Source organism: Protomyctophum bolini, assembly GCF_963924005.1.
Source record: "Protomyctophum bolini genome assembly, chromosome: 7".
Classification (NCBI taxonomy): Eukaryota; Metazoa; Chordata; class Actinopteri; order Myctophiformes; family Myctophidae; genus Protomyctophum; species Protomyctophum bolini.
Window position 1 is genome coordinate 41,912,765 of NC_137868.1, and position 20,461 is coordinate 41,933,225.

Sequence of the window (20,461 nt, forward strand, 5' to 3'; positions counted from 1 at the left end):
CTAAAACCGTCTTGACCCTTCGGTGTGGTTTGTTTGGGCCATTGAATTCCATGTGTTGAATCACTAGGGTCAACGTCGTGCAACAAGACATATCTCACCGCAGGTACAACGCTAAAACCGTCTTGACCCGTTGGTGTGGTTAGGGCTTTATGGACCCATCATTTAAAGCCTTGCACAAAACACATTCCACCCACTTTTACACCTGTACGCCTTTGATGTGACAAAGATGATTCTGAGTTGCCTGGTGAGAGTCAAAAGAAGCATGGTGTTCACTCTAGTCTAGAAGGTTTTACTCTAACCAATCCAGATTTTGTGAATATATATGATCCAACCGGGAGCCATAAAATACAAAAGTGGTATCAAATAAGGAATCTTTATTGTGGGTCATTGACAGACAGAGCAGCTATACTGTACAGATAAACGGGAACAACGGGCTGGTACAACTCGGTCGCAATAAGCTTCATAGGTTTTTCATCCAATCAAGGTTATTTCCTTTGGGTTCTCTGGGGTGTGCAGGAACGTCAGGCATGTTTCCATCGTCTCTCAAAGGGACTGGAAGCAGGTAGAAAAAAAGAAAGGATTAAGCTTAGTGTATTCAGGGTTTCTCAACCTTTTCAAGTTCAAGTAGGGGTGCAACAGGTAATGGACCGCCATTACTTTAACGTCTATGAATGTAGGTATAGTAGGTAGTTTAGTATAGTAGTATGTAGGCTCTGGTAGCACTATAGTGCTACCAGAGCCATAGAGTAACGTGGTTATCCCAGTAACGTGGTTCATGTACTCGAGCGAGCCCATAGACTCCAATGGATTCCATAAACTTCCGGTTTGTCCCTTTTCAATACAAGTCTATGTAGAAGAGCCCCATCGTAACTCTGTCTTAAGCTGCATTCATACTCTAGTTTGAGGTGATAACTTATCACCTAAAGCTGGAGTATGTATGAGCCTTTACTCTATGGCTCCGAGTGCTACAGTACATGAACAGAACACTACATAAAAATGGTTCAGCAGCTCTGCTTACCTGGGTAGTTGTATGGAGTAGCCTCGTTCATCATTCCACTGTACTTTGTCCAGGGACTGACCAATGGAAGGGCCATGCCTGATGATGATAAAAGAAACATCACATATACTGTCAATGAGAATCATACAGAACATGTTTTCATTTAAACCATTACAATTATTCTAAATAGAACATTTACTTCTTAATGTGGTGCCACAGCCGTCAGCCACACGCATAGCTGTCTATAGGATAGCCGCAATTTGCAACTCTAGATTTTTTTATAATGGGATGAATCTAGAGTTGCAATACCCTCCATTGACTCCCCACTCATCCATTTGCGTTTGCAATCTGCTTGTCTTAAACAACGTTAAACTCACCAACATTGCAGCTGTAGTCCAAGCTTGAATTATGCTCTTTCAATCTGCCGAGCTTGTTTTTCATAAAAATCCCCCGTAGACATGTTATGAGCTACTTTCTGTCAAGAAGAAGAAATGTTGGCGTTTGGAAGCGCTCGTTTTCTTATGGGGTCGCGCTGCTGCCTCCTGCATTATGTGCAAATGCGAAACAGATGCATGCAGGGCAGTTCAGTGACTTACGACGAGCACTTCCAAACTCCAGCACTTAGCACCTCTCTCTCTCTCTCTCAACAGTGCAGCACTGTCGCTCTGTTTCTGCATGGCACAACAGCGCCCCTACTGGTACTCATACTGGTGCTCATTAACCGACACAGGTGAACCAAACAGGACATTGCTGTTCCTTGGAGTGGTTGCACCACTCAATAATCACTTGCACAGAATCAGAATGTATTGACAGAAAGTAGCTCATAACATGTCTACGGGGGATTTTTATGAAAAACAAGGTCGGCAGATTGAAAGAGGATAATTCAAACTTGGACTACAGCTGCAATGTTGGTGAGTTTAACGTCGTTTAAGATAAGCAGATCGCAAACGCAAATGGATGAGTGGGGAGTCAATGGAGGGTATTGCAACTCTAGATTCATCCCATTATTTAAAAAAATAACCACTCAAATATATCTGATAGCCTTAGATCCAAATGTAACAGAGAGAGAGAGAGAGAGAGAGTTGGTGAGTGGTGACTGACCGCAAAGCCCAAGGGCGCAGGATGCAAATATCACTGGCTCCTTATTCCACACATTCTTTAGAAATGCTCCGATCCCTGGAGAGAAAAGAGGCATGATGATTTAACTAACACAACAATGAATCCACCAAGTCGTCAGCTAACCAGTAGCTAGCCAACATTAGCAACACAGCCAAGGTCATGTCTGCTCTTTAGATTAATAAATGCCATAGCTTTTAAAGGAACCCGCTGTGCAGTTTCGTTGGATTGAATGCTAATATTCAAACTATTAAATTGCGCGACAAGTAAATCAATTAATCTAAATAAACAAGTATTGCCTATGGTGTACGAATGCTTCAAAACAAATATGCCTCGCACCTGCCATGTTGACTTGTAGTTTAACTGTAGCTAGGGCTCATGGGACATGTAGTTGGTATAGATGCCTGCGGTGACGTACATTTATTGCGCCCGTCGCGTAAAAACATTCGATAATGGTTGTTCCGTAATGTTGTGAGTGTGAAACAACCCCCCAACCAGAAGGTTATTTTTTGTCCTAAACATTCATTTTGAATGGTTGTATTTAATTTTCTATGTATTATAGAATGGATTACATTTGGTGCGTCATTTAGGTGTTAAACTTGTCCGTTAGGATGTACCCGATGCGATGACATAGTAGTGGATCTTTGAAAAAGCAAGACAAGTTTCCACTACAGACTCAGAGCATCAGTGATCTGATCTGAGCCATAATAAAGTAAGTAGGTTTAATATTCAAATCACGTTTTATAACAAACTCAACCCACTGATGCTCCTGTGTAGCCCCAATATCAGTTTCAGTTTATTTGTACTTATAGTGTAACATCACCCCAAGGGGTCTCTGTGCACACAGCAAAAAAGCTGAAAATACAATAGCACAATAACAAGCATAATACGATGTGTATACACATGGATGACATAAGTACCATGCGATAGATGGGACACAGTTAAAGATAGGTAAAATGCGTTCAGAATATCCATTAAAATAGCATAGGGTTTTAACACCACGGGGCAGAGCAGTGAGAGCATGGTGAATATTAGTGATTTCAGTGAAATATGGGGGAATCATAATGCAGGGAAAAAGATGAGTTTTAAGTCTATATTTAAAAATATATGTTCCCAACATATTGGGGCTAAATGTCTATCTGATAACGGCTAATGATGATGTTTCATTTCACTGGAATACAAGTCGATTCATTGGTCACCTGCCATTGGACATTCAGCACCTCAGTGTTAAATGTGTGTAGCCTATGTACTAGCCAAAAAGATTTAGACTCGTAGATGTATTTCTCGATTCTGACGACAGAATCGAAAAATACATCTACGAGAGTCTAAATCTTAGGCTATGTGTACGCTGTATGCTTTGGAAGAATAAAGAATAAATGTATGCTTTGGAAAATGGCTAGAAAATAAGAAATCATGTAAAGTAAGCTATGATTTGGACATGCATACAACATTATTAGACCTACATTTACCCTTCAACTTCTCGGTTATGCCCAAAATGATTGTCTATCCACAGGATTTGGTAAATTTGTAGCAATTGTAAGAACTATTGGCCCTTAAATTTGCTCTGGTCGCATTAGAGCTATGGACCAGAGCTACCATTTCACTACTGCTAGAATGAGGCTATTTCTATTTTTTTTATTTTTTTTGTTGCTGATGCATCACATTTACTGTGTCTGTGTGTGTATTTATATTCCTCCGGGTGGCTGCCTGGCTGGCTGTGTTTGTCTTTGCTGTTCTCTTTAGTTTAGATGATGGAGGATTTTTCCGGCTTGGCGCTGCCTCCTCTCTTTGGAGGCCACATCCTGGAGGCAGAACTGGAACCTGGTGGTGTGGAGTTGAGCCCGGGGGAGGTAATGTCAAGCAACTGACACATGTCGTTGACCAATCAAAGACCACTCTGAAACAAACCATCGAATTATTATGATAATAAGTGCCTGTCCACCAGCTTGCATTCAGCCTTGTCGAGCGTCGATGGTACAATAAGAATTGGCCCGTGTTTGGGGGAGGGAAGTCAGTGTAGTAGTACTCCTATGGGCTGGGGCAGCACCCCTGACTGTCAGCGGGGAGAGTGAGTGCCAATCTACAAGCTCACACAACATGTCGCAACGCGGCGCTGTGAGCTTGTAGATTGGCTATTTTCAGCAAGTGTAAAATCAGTCATTACAACGGCAACAAGGCCCGCCAAAACACAATTTAGTAGGCTAAATCAACTGTAGATTTAGTCGACTGAAATCTTGTGACTAAAACTACACTAACACTAAATGAAAACTATTCGAGAGACTTGCTGTCGAACTCGAAATCAACACTGGATCAGCACCACAAAAATGTGCCATGGGCTGGGCTCTACTACCAACAGGTGGAGCTGGGTCCAGGAGGAACTGAGCTCCTAGAGGATGAGATTGGAGGACAAGAGGACGAAGAGACGAGAGCACTGAACAAAAGGAAATACCTGGCTCTCAGTAAGAGATGCAAAGAAATAGAACAGGTATGTTATTTATCAGGGCTGCAACTGTCAATTATTTTCCCAGGGATTATTACTTTTTTATGAACAATTGAGAGGCTGAGAGTTTCTTTTTTAAAACGTCGACGAAGCCCTATTTTATACTTTTCCATTCAACTGTGTTGCGCACCGTGAGGTTTAGATTTGTTATTATTGCCAAGCATGTACACATTAGTGTAGACTGAGAAAAAGGGCATGGACCAAGTATTGAGCCCCGGTCAACTAAGCATATAGGGCTTTAAGTGTGGTGCCACAGATAGAAGGTCCATTATTTTCTCCCATAGAGACTTATCCTGCTCCTGGTGAATCATCATGAGGCATGAAGTATTTGACTCTGTGTCGAAATGTTTATATTTAATTATAAATATTATACTATATTTAATAAATGCACTTTTTTGCAGAAGCAAATGTTTTCTGGTCATGATTCAGCCCAGAGATGGCTTGGTTCCATCCAGGCTTAAAAATAAAATATTTTCTGAAAACTTTCTGTTTGTGGCACCAGAAAATGGCAGCCACTGCTATGCCCTGGCCTATAGTACTGTATACGTAGTTGTAAGACGATTTGTGAAACCACCCGAACTACAAGCTCACAAACCGTTGTATATTTGAAAATGGTAGCCTTTAGTGACATGCCCCAAAAAACAACACCAGAGTTAGTGATTGAAAAACATCCCTCATGTCTGTATCAGGTGAACCAGAAGATCCTTGGTCGTCTTCACCAGGTCCAGAGACTCACACGGCGCATGAAGAAAGAGAGACGGTACAGTTTATACCAGCGATTCTGAACCTGTGGACCCACAGGCCCACTAGTGGACCATGAGGATATTGCAAGTGGGCCCCCAAATAATTGGCAAAACACTAAGATTTGAATGATAATATAATAGGGATATTTCACTTTCAAACATGTTTGGGGTATTTTGTAACGTCTACTCAGGCTTTTGTGGGCACCCCAGTGGCCACCCACAGTTTTTAAGTCGCTTGATTCAGTATTTATATATTTAATTATATCAAGCCCACTTCCTAAGTTCCTATACAAACAACCGATTATAACTTGTAACCCTAACCCAAACTAGATTTTAATCAGGATATAATTCATTGAAAAACACCCATCTTTGGTTCTGGTGACTCATACTGCCCTCCTAATACGTGAAGGGGGCGTGCTTTTCCAATTACTTTTGTATGTTGGATGTTTCATAGTGTCTTGAGTATGACTGCTTGCCATAAATCAATGGTTCCCAAAGTGGGGTCCGGGGACCCCCAGGAGTCCTCGAGAGAGTTCCAGGGGGTCCCCAGCTAAGTTATAATTAGGAACCAAATGGACCCTTATGGGTCTGTAACTCGGAGAGTGTACAAATGGAATCAAATGGTCCATTTGTACACTCTCAGATTTAAATTAACTTTGATTTTACAATATACATTGGGGTCGCAGAGATAGAAATGCCATATCTTCATATACGGAAAATATCTTTACTGTAACGACACTACTTTGGTCGGTAGCGAGTAATATAACGACACTACTCCTCCAAAATTGATAATCACACTACAGTTACTGGTCGCTTTAGCGCTGCCGTTACTCGCTACTTGCGTCATGTGGCTGCTTTCAGCAGTGTTGCTTTAGAGAATAATGCACACAACGGAGATGAGTTGAACATGAACACTAATGGTGCGCTGGCAACGCAGTACGCAGTACGGACTAGAACATGTCAAACCGGTGTCAGATCATCAGCAGCACAGCATTTTTCGTTACTGTCGTGGACTCGTAGGGTGGCCAGACGTCCGGTTTTAGACCCACCTTTCCTCCTCCCAACTCAACCTCTGGCCGGACACATCATTGTCCGTTTTTTTGTGATATAGCCTACAGTGCTTGTGTCATAACTGTCATTTAAGTCGTCTCTGTTATTAAAATCTCCGTAGCACTTTTCCGCTGCACAGAAAGCTCCCAGTCTCCCCACTGTCACAGAGACAGAGCAGGCGTTGGGGTGTTGCCATGTCCGCTTATTACAAGCGACTTTGGGCTTGTTTTATGATAGCCCAGTCAGGCTTCTTTTGGGCTGTTTTCATAGACATGGCTGCTTGTTTCTCTTCTAAAACCTGGCAACACTGCCAATGGGAGGGTCTGTTTGTTTGTTGTAGAACGTGTGCTCTCACAATCACTAGTTAGTTAATGTAGAGATAAATAAACGAAATATGCCGAAATGAAAAACTACATTTAATGAGCAATGGAGCAGGGGACTCCACATCATAAAGAAAGGGATCCTAAAGCACTGTGAACATAATTATAGTCTACTGATTTATCTCAGTCTCATTATTTTATTTGAATATATATTGTTGGGAAAGCTAATATTTGCCTAGAACCACGTGGTACAGTGGTTTTCAACCATTTTCATATCAAGGTCCAGTATGTATTCTGCATTTTAGCCATGGACCACCATTTGATGAGATTTGGCCTCACAGACCCCAAACGAAATATTATATTGTTGTGTGGCAGTTCAGTGCAAATTATTTGACAATGCATCTCAGGCGATTTTATGGAGTAACGCAAAAGTAATGTAACGAGTAATGTAACTAGTTACTTTCTCCAGGGAGTAATAAAGTAATGTAAGGCATTACTTTTTTCAAAAGTAATATGTAATATGTAGTGCCTTACTTTTATGAGTAACGGACCCCAACTCTGGTCCTCACTAATAATCATGAAAAAATGGCACGATTTCTTTCTACTCAGTCTGTGTCTCATAGGACGGCTGTGGGCAGTTTAGAAACCGTCTTCCAGTAATATCATCATTAGGCAGATTTCTTTTAAACAAGATTTTTTTACAAAAATATTTAGATTTTCATTATCGTGAGAACGATGGCTTCTATTTTCGCATTGCAACTTTTCAGGACTAGAAAGCCTGCAGTTTCTATTAGCTTGTGTTCCCCATCGATGATGTCACTGGAAGACGGTTTCTGAACTGCCCACAGCCAGAGACACAGACAGAGTAGAAAAAGATTGCATAATGTTTTCATGATTATTAGTGAGGACCTATTATATGAAGATGGGTTGAAAAGTGGTGAAGTGGTCCTTTTAATAGGGGTATGTACTACGTAGCCCCATGCTTTTTGTTCTTGCTTAATGTAAGTCGCTCTGGATTAAGAGCGTCTGCTAAATGCCTAAATTGTAAATTGTAAATTGTAGCCTAATTCAGGTCAAACCTGGGGGTCCTTGAAATGAGAATGGCCGAGAATCACCGCCAGAGCTGTAAAAACCTTCTCTTATGGGGCTTACTTGGCATATATTTTCTAACGGGGGTCCGTGGGCTAATGAGTTTCAATTTGGGGGTCCTTGACATGAAAAAGTTTGGAAACCACTGCCATAAATCATGTGGGATAGTCCTTCTGGCTATTTAGTCCTCACCCCTTTACTCCTGATCTCTTTACAACATCCATTTCATTGTTTAGTCCTCACCCCTTTACTCCTGATCTCTTTACAACATCCATTTCATTGTTTAGTCCTCACCCCTTTACTCCTGATCTCTTTACAACATCCATTTCATTGCATTGTAGGTTTCTCATGAAGACTCTCGACACTCATGGTGATGACTACAGGAATTCCCAGCTCACCATACTACTGGAGGTGAGAATAAGTGCATTAGTGATGTTTACATATATGTATTCATCATGACAAATACACTATCATCAGGGACAGAGATTGCACACAACAACTTGCTTTTCCCCTCCATGTCCAACTGTGTGCGTCTGTGTAAATGCAAACATTGAAGACAAAAGTGTGTAAACACAAACATTGAAGACAAAAGTGAGGATGCAAATTGTGATTGGCCAGAATGAGATGATGTATGATGACGCATCACTTCACACAGGTGTGATTTTTTTGTTGTTGTATGAGTATAATAGTGTCACACTCATTCTAGGGCATTTGTTAGACTATCCTGAACAGTCATTCAACTATCATATTAGTTCACTGCAACTCTCATGTTAGTTCACTGTGTCTCTAGTTGTCTGTGTCCCCAAACACGTTATTTGTGTTTGGGTTAGAAAGGAGGGGGATCAGCCTGTATTGTAAACGAGAAAATACATTTGGTGAGAGCATTATTTTCAAATGTGCACATTTACAATCCAGTTTTTAACAAACAAGTTTCAATGGGTACTGATGACTGCACACAGATTTCAGTTCTAGGTCCTTCCAATAAATTCATTCCATTTCCGTATATATTGTCTTTTTGTTGATATTATGTACTGCTGCAATTAATATGTGGCACTACAGGAAATAAAGAACATCATTTACTTGTAATCTATATATCACCTACTGTATAACAGTGGCAGATGCAGAATGTGTCTAGTACTGACTGGGCCTGGAAATAATCTGGATGTGGGGCGGCATGGGCCTGAGTTGTTTTTAACCTTGGTTATAGTAACCGGTGGATGAGACCAGGTCCATATTTGTAGTGGCATACTCTCACCCACAGCGTCCTATACACTAATGTTTTGGGAGGAATTGGGGAGTTGGCTTTGGGTAGCGCTCTCTTTTTTTCACCTTTACGCTTTACATTTTGGCCTATAACTCGGGAACCATAGGTCGTACACCCCGAATCACATATTGTGTCGCCGCACTGCAGAGCCGAAAGCAATTAGACCCATAAGGGAATGACATCATGTGAAATGGCGAACGATATTTTGGAAGGAGACGCAATTCCCTTCCCACAGCTGCAAACCAAAAATTACATATCCCTGTGTAGGCCACGGCACGTGGCCCGGCGAAAAAATATGCCCCATTCTAGTTGTCAGTCACTGCATCACTCGGTGTGGGGAACATCATGTTGACTGTCGATCCATTTCAGGACGAGTCTGGCGCCCAACTAGACTACGCCCCTGGAGCGGAGGACGATAGGCCCAATGGTGTGTCTGCTGGCTCCTGCTCCTCCACTGCGTTCCATCCTGCCGGCGGTCTGAAGAAGAGGAGACATCGCATGCCAAAGCAGGAGAAGGACAAGGACCAACAGGTGCGTGAAGACACTTTAAACAAGGTTATCTGCATGGCTCTCGTGCACTTTGGAGGTAATGGACTCTTTTCACAGAAGCCATTTATTTGCAAGTGCATTAAAGGAACTGTTATTCAACCTTATTTTATATCTTTACCGGTTGGGAATAACGCTTATATATGCCTAGGGGCATCCAGGTGGTGCAGGGGACAGGGGTAAAGTTCTGCCAACATCAGTGGAGACTGGGGTTAGAATCTTCCGCTGAGCGTCCGTCCGCCTTGGCCAGGCACTCCAACAAACACGGTTGGCTGTATTTGGTCAGGGGACACTGTTCAGCTGGGAGCAGAACTGGGAATAACTATTTCATTATCTTTTTTATCATTTGTCGACCTATGCCCAGCTTTGTCTGTCTTGTGTGTACCCCATAGCCATGGTTTGATTGGCCGAGGGCTTACAAAGTGAAGATAAAAGGACATAAAAGTGAGGATGCCAAAAGTGATCGGCCGGAATGTGATGATGTATGATTATAAGAGCGCCCCTCACTTCACACGAGTGACACATTAAGTCCTCTCAATTTAATGTGTCACCCCTTACTAGTTGGAGTAAGGTGATGTGGCCTGCGGACCACCAGTTTGACTCCCCAATGTCACAAACGGTGTGTAAATCTCTGTCATCGTGTCGTAGACGCCCACATCCAGTCCCCCCGCCTGTCGTAATGCATGCCCAGTTAAGGCAGATACAATGGTGAATGGGTGGCCAATGCTGGCTGGTACAGTATATGTTGTGTCACTTGAGGGACAAATCACTCATGGCGTCTGTCACCTTGGTATTGACCTCCTTGGTGGTGATCCTGGCAGGGGTCACATTGAGGTGGATGTCATACCGCTGGTCCAGGCCCAGGTAGCAGTCACTCATCAGGTACAGGGTGTAAACACACTTTCCAGCCTTCTCTGGGGTATAGAAGGCCACGGAGACAAGTCTCTGGCTGTGTACATATCCAACCCGTTTGACAGCCAGCAACTCCCTGTGGTCCACTTCTCCTAGAACCAGGAACCAGCCCTCATCTTTCGCCTTAGGGAACTGGGGGGCCTGGGCCTTGCTGTCTTGCTTCCTCCTCTTCTGTCCAATATTGACGCGCCTCAGTGACACCTGGAGGACGTACTCCTGGTCAGCGTGGACATCCATCCAACTTCTCTCCGTCAGACTGCCACCCACAACGGCAGGAACTGGGTGCTCCGTCTGCTCCCGGCACTCCTCCCACCAGCCTTTCACACTCAGCCCCACCTCCACCACTGGCAGATGGCTGAGGAATGACCACGCCTGGGTGATCTGATTTGGTTGCAGCTCCTGACCAAAGATGAGGGCAAACCTACTCTCTCTCCCTTCGCAGGTGGTTATAAGCTCAGGTAGTCCTTCGATTGGTCCGTTGAAGCCTCCAGCCCCACCTGTCTCCTTCTTGTTAGCCCGCTGGCTGAACAGATGGAGGTCCTTTTGTTCAATATGGGGCAGTGTCAGTAATGATGAGTCGTGCAGCCACCTGCCCTGGACAACCATCTGCACCAGGTTGCATATGTTGAGAGCAGTCACCAGCCAGCCCTCATTGGCAACTACATCCAGCATGGCTTGGCAGACACGGATGGTGTTGTCCAGCACCGTTTTGGTGTCTGTGTTGTAGTCACTGCACGGCAGTTGGGTTCGGCTGAAGTGAGCCTGTAGCAGCAGGTGGGTCTTGGTGTGGGGGCTGTCATAGGAGTGTGGTTTCACAGGCAGAGGGAGCTCCTTAGCCAGCTCGATGTTCAGCTGGTCCTCATTGTGTCTGACGGGGAGCTCTGCATACTCCTTTGCATCCGTGAGAACAGAGAGGATCTCCTGGATGGGAAGCTCGGCGCTCAGCCGCTCTTTGAACATGCGGATGGTCTGGTGCTTCAGGTAGTAGTAGGAGGAGATCTGACCATTCTTCAGCGGCTTGATGGTGCGCTCATCTTCTTGTATCTCTATACAGTAGGAGCTCTCCAGATCCCTCAGGCTTATCTCCACCAGGTTGGACAGGTACTTATTGATGGACTTGTGGCTGACGTCTTCCAGCTTGTAGTAGCTGGGGTTCATCACTAGTCGTCTGAAGAAGTATGTCCAGGTGATGTAGTCTAAGGCATCGTTCTTGGAGTTGATGGTCCCCGCCGCGATCTCTGCATTCAGATGGTCTGACAGCACACTCAGGAGACTGGATTCCACGGGGAAAGGCTCATAGAGGAATTTCTTGTAGAAGTCCTTTTTGATATCATGGACCAGGATGACTGCTTTGCCCTGATTGTCAAACTGTGGCCTGCCTGCACGTCCCATCATCTGCAGAACATCTGTGATGGGATAGTCAATGTAGCGCCTGGTTTTTCCATCAAAGTACTCCGTTCCCTTGACGATCACCAAGTGAGCAGGGAAATTGACCCCCCATGCTAGTGTGCTTGTGGCGATCAGTACCTGGATCTTGCTGTTAAGAAACAACTCCTCCACGGTTTTCCTGTCTCTCTCATGCAGGCCGGCGTGGTGCATGCCAATCCCAAACGCCAGCGTGAGTTTCAGGTTGGATTCCTTTATTGTTGCAATGATGGCCTCCATCTCTCTCTCATCCTGATGCAGCCACTGGTTGGGGTCGTCCTCGGAGGCCAGGTAGGCAATCAGGTCCAGCGCTGTGAGCCGTGTCTGACGGCGCGAGGACACAAAGATCAGCACTGGTTTGGCTGGAGAGTGGCTGCGAATTGCTTGGAAGGCAGGCTTGTTCATGCTGGCCATGCGGGGGCAGTAGTGCTGTCCTGGGAAACCATGGATGTGAACCTCAAGGGGCACCGGACGCACTGAAGGACGGAAATTAAACAGGCCTGCCTCTTTGATCCCCAGCCAGTCTGCCAGGTCTCGCGCATTGGCCAGAGCAGTGGAGAGGCCAACGACACGCACACTCCTGGAGGTATGGGAGGAGATGAAGTTGGTTCGGGATACAATGACCTCCAGCACTGGACCTCTGTCCTCCCCAAGCAGGTGGATCTCGTCGATGATGAGGATGGCCACTTTCTGGACATAGCTACGGTTCTGCCAACTGCGGCTCACCCCGTCCCACTTCTCTGGTGTGGTGACAATGAGGTCAGCCTGTGCGATTGCTCTCATGTCGGGGGTCACGTCACCCGTCAGCTCCACCACTTTCTTTCCCAGCTTTTTCTCTATTCGGAACTTCCAGTCCTCAATCCTCTCTTTGACCAGGGCCTTCATGGGAGCGATATACACCACCTTGGCTGTTGGATACTTGTTGAACACACGGAACATGGCCATCTCTGCAGCAAGGGTTTTGCCGGAGCCCGTTGGTGCCCCCAGCAGGACATTGGTGTCTGTGTGGTAGAGCGTGTGGAATATCTGCGTCTGGATGGGGTTGTAGTGGGTGAATTTGTACAGGCTCTCATACTCTCTGTTTCCCAGGGCTGTTATGGGCAGTGGTTGGAGGTCCAGCAGCTCTGTGTGAGGGGGATGCCTCTCTGGTAGTATGAGGTGCTGGAAGTTGATAGTGGAGACAGCCTCAGCACCCAGCCAGCGGTCCGACACAGCTCTGATGTAGTACTGGGAGGGTAGAGGCTCAAAGATGGGGATGCTAAACACAATGTGCAGAGGCTCTTTTGTCACCACCTGTTTCCTCTGCAGGAGGAAGTACTCAGAGTGGTAGATGTGGTCGTTGATTGGGTCCTCCACCCACAGCCACCAGGGTTCACCCACTGATCCGTGCACCTGGTCCGTCCAGCTGAAATCAGGGGTGATGACGAGGCTCACACGGAGGATGGTACGAGTGATAGGCTGGATGCTGGCTTCGAGCATGATTGAGGGGATCTGGTGGGCACACTGCTTAACCCTCAACCCGATGTTGACATGGTGCAGCATATGACCGATCTCATCCTTCCTCATCTCTTTCAGTTTATCCATGCTGAGATTTTTCTCCTCCAGGCGGGACAGCACTGTGTGGGGAAGGGTAGGGAACTGCCGGAGGGGGTGCGCAGAGCTCCACAGCTGCTTGTCGATCACCTTACAGAGGGTAAGCAGACGATAGGTCATAGCTGGCCAGCGCTTCCTCAAGGCGATCTCAAACAGGGCCCTGACGATACGAGCAGAATTCTGTGCCACATAGGAGAGGTCTGAGATTAGGGAGAAGCTGTCCACATCTCCTCGGCTGATGTAGGTCTGCAGAAGGATGTTGATCTTGCCGTAGCTGTTCTCCACCCCACCCGCAGCCGGCAACTGACAGTACTTACGCAGCAACTGTTCCAGTTCCTCCAACTCCTCATCACGTACCTTGACCTGGTCAAACTCCTCGGCCTTGGACACAATGCTGAGGATATCGGCCTCCGTCTTCTGGGAGTTGAACACCTCATTGAACGTCTCTATGGTGTTGTGTTTGATGTAGAAGTGGCTGGCCGTCCGGCCCAGGTCTGTGGAAGAGAAGTAGCCGGTGCGTTCCTCAAAGCGAATCATCCGGGCCTTATCCAGATTCCTGGCTGACTGCACCACCAGTTCCCTCCTGTACAGCTCCAAGCCTGGGTCCATCTGGTAAGCCTTGTGGTTGATGCCGTATACCAGTGGGTTGGCCCTCATCCGTACATACAGGTAGGTATAACCCAGCCATTTCACTGCCTCATCTACATTGGTGACAGTACCCAGGGCAACCTCGGCATTGAGGTTATCTGGCAGGTTTTTGAGGAACTGGCTTTCAATAGGATTCTGTTGGGTGAGCAGGCTGAGGTAGTGGCTCAGCTTGTCGTGAGTGGTGATGATGATTCCCTCACCATGCTTGTCGAACTGTGGCCGTCCAGCTCGCCCAAAGATCTGCATGATGTTTAGGATGCCCAGGTCCACCAGGGAGCCGCGCGCGTTGTCGTAGACCTGAGTTCCCTTAATGATGACGGCGTGAGCAGGCAGGTTGACACCCCAGGCCAGTGTTGCTGTGCACACCAGCACCTTTATGTAACCCTTGGAGAACATGCTCTCCATCAGGCTGCGGTCAGAGCGAAGCATGCCAGCGTGGTGTATCCCAAAGCCTTCAGGGAATATCTCCCTCAACTGCTTGTTCTTGGAACGCTGGACCTGTTTCTCACACTGGCCATATTCTGGTCCCTGTTGGTGTTGGAAAAGGGTGATTTTGCCTTGGTTCTTGGCCATCTCAATCAGACCCATGGCAGTCTTTACTGTGGCATTACGGGCATGGACAAACACCATCACCTGATGCCCGGCCGTGATATGCTGCAGGACTTTATTGTAGCACACCTCCTCCATGTCATGCAGCTGCTGAATCTTGTTGGTGGTTTTGATGCCAACAAAAGTCTGGCCGAGGGGCACCGGCCTGAAACGGCCATCAAAGAAGAAAAGGCCGATGTAGGGGTTGACGTGGAGGAAGGTTGCCACATCCAGGTAGTTGGGCAGAGTGGCTGACAGACCCAGGATCCTGATCATACTCTGGGTGGACTCCACCTGTCTGATGGTCCTGGCCACCAGGCTCTCCAGGACGGGCCCTCTGTCCTCGTGGAGCAGGTGCACTTCATCCAGGATCAGCAGACGGACAATCTGGGACAGGGCCACATCTCCGACACCCTTCCTGGTTACGATGTCCCACTTCTCCGGCGTGGTCACCACCATCTGTGTTCGAAGGATCTCCGCTTTGGTTAGCTGCATGTCTCCAGTGAGTTCTCTGACAGTAATGCCCAGTGGTTCCAACCGTGTACTGAAGTAGTTGGTCATTTCAGCTGCCAGGGCCTTCATAGGAGCCACATACACAATCTTGAACTCGTCCTTACTGATGACCCCTCCAGGTTGGAGGTGCTGGCGGATCTCGTGCAGGACGGTGAGCATTGCAACATTGGTCTTGCCAGCTCCAGTGGGGGCACAGATGAGCAGGTTCTCATTGGTGTTGTAGGCCATCTCGAAGACGATGGACTGGATCCGATTCAGGCGCTTCATCCCCTTGAACACCAGCTGCCCTATCTCATCCAGCTCAGAGATGTAGATGGGCTTCTCTTCGATGCCAATGGGCATGGGTGCGTTGGGTGGGATCTCCACCTCCTCATACATCTTAGTATTGTCTCTGCGGATGCCCTCTGGCAACAGCATCTTTGCTCCTCCTACAAAGGCAGGGGTCTTTGTGGCCTCAGCATGGCAGTCGTAAACGTTGGGGTAGTGGACGTGCTCGTACACCTTCTCCCTGTTGAACACTGGATCCTGGCGTGCAGTCAGTAGGGACTGCACCCTCTGGGTTCTTATCTCTTTGGGGTCAAAGCAGAAGGTGTCATCTGAGGAGTCATCATAACATTTCACTCTCTTTCTCTCCCTTTTCTCATTCTTCCAATTCATCTTCATCATCTGTCTCTCCTGCTCGGACTGGATGGTGACTTGGCAGGCAAAGGCAGGCTTGGATCCCTCGCCAGCGCATTTGCGGCTACCATCTGACATGTGGCTAAGCTCGGGTGCAAGGAAGAGGGGAGAGTTGACGATTGCCACCCTTCGCTGCAGGAGGGTGAATATCATCTCAAACCCCTCTGGGCCCAGCAGCTCAAACAGCTCATTCTGCAGCTCATCGTTACATTTATGGGAGGCCAGCATCTCGTACAGGGAGGTGCAGAGCTCCTCTCGGCTGTTGGAGATCATGTTACCTCCGTTTAGGTACTTCTCTACCTCTGCAATGAAAATAGCTCTGTCCACAGATCCCTGGTTGGAAGCCCTTGATGTGGACCCATCCCCCTGAACCCTGACCCTCCCGGTACCCTGGTGGTTGTTGAGGAAGTTGTTAAAATCCAGTCTGACCTCCTTCTCCGCGTCCTCGACCAGGGGCAAGTTCTCCAAGGGGTCGACAGTGTAGCAGTCATAGGAGAATGCGATGGTGCCTCCGAAGGCAGAGCCACGTTGATGGTCGTGGCAGGAGATCTGGGCCCGGACAAAGTCCTCCACCTGGGACTCTCCGAGCGGAGCCACTGCCCGTACCACAGCAGCACAAGAGGCCTCAGCTGCGGAGGCTGGGAAAGGGCCGAACATCTGCTTGATTGCCTGTATTTCCGCAGTACCCACATGGTCTTTGTTGTGGAAGATCTCAAAGAGAAAAACGGCAGCACTTTCAATGGTCTCTTGGCCATTCTCAGTCCCCACTATTTGTTTGGCTGCCTGAAGGATGCTCCTCAGCTCCCGAGAGGCAGCCTGCTGCTCTGCCTTGTCCTGGCTCTGTGTACAAAACTGAATAATCTTCTGCCATGTCAGGCCAGCTTTGGCAAACAGCTCCTGTCTTTTCAACCGCTTTGTCCTCAGATCGTACACATGCTCAGTTAAATCCTCCTTTTTGCTGACTTTAGAGAAGGACCGCAGTGCATCTGTGAGCCGTGGTGGAGACACCATTATTGCCATTTCATTGCTATGCTATGAGATGTTTAACCATCTAATTATTCTTCTTAAATGAGATGTAATTTCTTTTTGATGGCATGCCGCATTTTCTTTAAAGTTTCTATTGTTATGCATACCCTTGACTTGTATATTATTACAGTAAATTATTGTATTATACTTATCTGTATTATATGATTTTGCTTAATTGGATGACAATGATGTCAGTGTGATGTCATTGGCTTACCGCCTGTGAGTAATTTTCCTGATCAACATAGCTTTTGATTTGTTTTTTCTTCCACCACGATGCGTGTGCGACCACAGCGATTTAATCCTGGGTCTAGAGATAATCTTGCATATCAATGTACCGATCAATGGCAGATTTCTGTGCACAGTCACTAGACTAAAGTGCAATACATGTTCCTTCCGACATCCAAACGGTTTTTTAGAAAGGGAGGTGAGATAACTACATTTTGACGTCATTCTGAACTTCTTTTTCGGACGCTACTGCAACCCCAGGCTGTCCGAACTAGTTCGGAAAGCCTGTCTGAAACGCATCTTTTGCGATGTCTGAATGAGCATGTATTGCTCATTGCTCATTGGCCTTCACATAGAATCCCACTAATGTATGTGCCCCTGAGGCGTCATGTGGCAGCCACAGTGGGATTGTCACAAATGATGTCATCGGCTAGACTCTTTCAGAGTCAAGCCATCTATAAGAAAGTTAATTCTGTGTGAATCGGGTTTAAACCTTGCCCATACATGAAGTCATGTGTCATAGATACGACATAGCAGTTTGGCATCATAGAATGATGTCTGAGAACCACTATTACTTCCTGTTAGCCCCATACTGTACATTGGGCCCTCACAAATTCATAACAAGCACCCCCGATTAAATTTGTTTGGTCTTTGTTCACGACAGCTGCCGGAATGTTTCATCAGTAAAAGTCTTTACACATTGGAGCATGATGAATAGACAATACAAAAATCGCCGGAGAGCATTTCAAATGATGCCTTACATTTCCTAATTGTGAGAAATAAACCTTGTTTTGAGTCAAAACAAACAAGAAAACAAAATAAACCAAATTCGATACTGCTATGGATTGATATGCAGTAGGGCTACGGAACACATTTCGGTGTAATCCTGTATCGTGATTTTGTTTTCCACAATTAATATTTTTTACATATTGATTGTTATAATTGTAGTGCCATTATGAAGCTTTTCAGTTAATCAACATACAATTATTTTGTTTTGTTTTATCAAGACTAATAGTTGTAATTAATATTGGTGATCACAATATTTAATTAACTAATTATCATTGTGCCCTAGCGAATTCTAGGTTATGGTATTAGTGGTTATTATTACTTTTTCAAATAATCAAAGTGCTTTTTTCATTCTTAGCAAAAAACATCTCAAGGACAATGTGTAGATTTGCTGTTTTCGGAATTTGAAGTTTTTTTTATTTTTAATTAAATGTTTTCTTTTTATAATTAATTACATTGATTCGTTTGATTAAGTGTTGCACCCCTTGGCCTAGACTAGCATTCTTCTTAGATTGGTGTTAACTGAGTTTCCATTCCCCATCCACAGAATGAGGGAGATCTATCCATGTTGGCTGAAACACAGTTTGGAGACTTTCCCAGCCCGACCTCTCTGTCCCACTAACCGGAAAGAGAGCTCTACATGCCGGCCCTCCTCTGAGGAAACGCAGAGGAGGGCAGTTTGAACGTTCACATGTTTTATTTTTTTGTTATGTAGCTACAGGAGCAATTCAAAGTGAGTTTGCACGGAAGAGCTCCAGTGCCTTGCTCAAACAAAAACATGACAGTGAAATTTGAAAGGACACCTGACTGCAGTGGAGAATGAACCTGAGACCAGTGCGAACTGTGGGAAGCTAAGCAAAGCAAAGTTCTTTGTTTACCCAGGGAAGTGGACTAAGCTCGAGGTGCTTGTTTACAGCCACACCCTGCTCATAGAACATTTCATGGTAGGGGTTCAATGCCTTGCTCAAAGGGCACTTCAGCGGTGGTAATTTAAACGTGCCGGTCCGGGGATTCGAACTGGCGACCTTCCGGTATCAAGACCGCTCCGCAAACCGTTCGGCCACTGCTGCCCCTCTTGATAATGCTCTGTGTTGATATTATAAGTCGGTCCTTAAGCATAATCACTTCATTTATTTTGGTGTATATATGTGTATATATATAGATCTGTCATGTAAATATTTTGCATTGGTCGTTGATAACAACACAGAGATACAAACCAGTAATCTGTAGTAGCCAGACAATTTGATATAGTGTCTAGGGCACAACTTTAGAAAAGTGGTTAAGGAGGGGGGGTGACATGAATTAACCATTAATTAAGTAATTCACTGCAACAACAAAAAAAGGTTTTTACATATTTTGTTTGAAAGCCCACACTGTCAAAGAAGTATATATTTTTTTATCCTATGATTCACCTTTCAAGTCCCAAGGAAGCGAGGGACCACGTGAGCGCAAAAATTGCCTGGCGCTGGGTAGTAATTAAGGTATTTTTAATGTCATTGAATGAGTTAACTTCTTAGCCAACCATGGACTTCTGTTACAGACTAGCCCATCCGAGACATACCTGAGATTTTCTCTGGCAAAACACAGACATGTTGACTTGTGAATCAGAGCCTGCATCGCTGGAATGTATTACATACTGTTAAGGTTAAGACGGTGGGTCTGACCCAGTGAGGCTGGGCTGAATCCAGCAGCTGGTCAGTTGCTGACAGCATAATCATGTGCTCTCCGGTATACGTTTTATTGTTTCACAGTTTGATAATTGATCTCCGTACTCCGTATGTAGCTCTCAAGCTGAGCTCCTTTTGTTAAACGTGCAACCCTGCCTTGATTAATAAGGTGCACAGTAAAGATATTTTTCTTTTTTTGTATTGAGAAAGACTATATTCCACAAGTACAGGAGAATATGTTGACAGCCTACATATTGACAAATGGCCCAGAGACAACAGGAATTCAAAAAGAAGCAATGCAGTAACAATATGTACTGTATGAAAAAGAACAGAACTGCACACTTTTGCATGCTCCGTTAAATTTGTATAACATTTATAGCCTGGACACTTGAAGAGCCCAGGCTTGAAATGTTGTCATTGATTTATTGGAGCATGTGAGCATGCGCAGGTTCTTGTTCTTTTTCATGAAACGTCCTAACACAGCACTCCAACAAGTGGTGTGTGTATTCTATCAGCTCTTTTGTAAGAATATATATTAAATGTAACCTCTAATAAGCCATCCACATGTTTGTGTACTTTTGTTTTTTGTTAGAATAAAGATTTGTTTAATTTTTTATTGTTGGAAGACAAACTGATACTTGTGTGAACATTATACAGACTGCACACCTAATGAATAAATACATTTTCTTATTGCTTAATACATTGTCCTCTTATCAATGGAGTCAGATTCTAGTTATGTTAATGATATTCCGAAAATTAAAACTATGAATGGACT

At 45.4% G+C, this 20,461-nt stretch overlaps 3 protein-coding genes across 4 annotated transcripts; 1 reads left to right on the forward strand and 2 right to left on the reverse strand.

The window, feature by feature from the left end:
- Nucleotides 1–357: 357 nt before the first annotated feature.
- Nucleotides 358–2,470, reverse strand: ndufa3 (NADH:ubiquinone oxidoreductase subunit A3). The gene is made up of 4 exons (XM_080769276.1): nt 2,453–2,470; nt 2,099–2,173; nt 1,019–1,096; nt 358–552 (listed from the first exon to the last, which is right to left on the reverse strand). Exons 1-4 carry the CDS (start codon nt 2,457–2,459, stop codon nt 461–463), a joined length of 252 nt encoding a protein of 83 aa, XP_080625402.1. The 5' UTR covers nt 2,460–2,470; the 3' UTR covers nt 358–460.
- Nucleotides 2,471–2,572: 102 nt separating this feature from the next.
- On the forward strand, nt 2,573–20,384 carry tfpt (TCF3 (E2A) fusion partner). Of its 2 annotated transcripts, none has more exons than XM_080768060.1 (7): nt 2,573–2,825; nt 3,857–3,963; nt 4,470–4,598; nt 5,303–5,373; nt 8,157–8,226; nt 9,449–9,610; nt 18,567–20,384. In XM_080768060.1, the coding sequence occupies exons 2-7, from the start codon at nt 3,862–3,864 to the stop codon at nt 18,639–18,641; spliced, it is 609 nt and encodes a 202-aa protein (XP_080624186.1). In that variant the 5' UTR covers nt 2,573–2,825; nt 3,857–3,861; the 3' UTR covers nt 18,642–20,384. The 2 variants fall into 2 exon arrangements, with proteins under 2 accessions (XP_080624186.1, XP_080624187.1); XM_080768061.1 differs by having other exon boundaries at nt 3,862–3,963.
- LOC308317908 (activating signal cointegrator 1 complex subunit 3-like) lies at nt 10,376–16,993 on the reverse strand (the record flags this gene model as incomplete). The annotated part of the gene is made up of 1 exon (XM_080767256.1): nt 10,376–16,993. One exon carries the CDS (start codon nt 16,991–16,993, stop codon nt 10,376–10,378), a length of 6,618 nt encoding a protein of 2,205 aa, XP_080623382.1.
- Nucleotides 20,385–20,461: the final 77 nt, after the last annotated feature.

What these genes read in the sequence shown, in the direction of transcription:
- ndufa3 (XM_080769276.1), bottom strand. An exon ending in CTGCGCCCTTGGGCTTTGCG is followed by an intron (nt 1,097 to 2,098) that starts GTCAGTCACCAC and finishes TATCATCATCAG; the next exon opens with GCATGGCCCTTCCATTGGTC. An exon ending in TACTCCATACAACTACCCAG is followed by an intron (nt 553 to 1,018) that starts GTAAGCAGAGCT and finishes ACCTGCTTCCAG; the next exon opens with TCCCTTTGAGAGACGATGGA.
- tfpt (XM_080768060.1), top strand. Translation starts at nt 3,862, where the DNA reads ATGATGGAGGATTTTTCCGGCTTGGCGCTGCCTCCTCTCTTTGGAGGC. An exon ending in AGCTCACCATACTACTGGAG is followed by an intron (nt 8,227 to 9,448) that starts GTGAGAATAAGT and finishes GATCCATTTCAG; the next exon opens with GACGAGTCTGGCGCCCAACT. An exon ending in AGAAGGACAAGGACCAACAG is followed by an intron (nt 9,611 to 18,566) that starts GTGCGTGAAGAC and finishes CCCCATCCACAG; the next exon opens with AATGAGGGAGATCTATCCAT.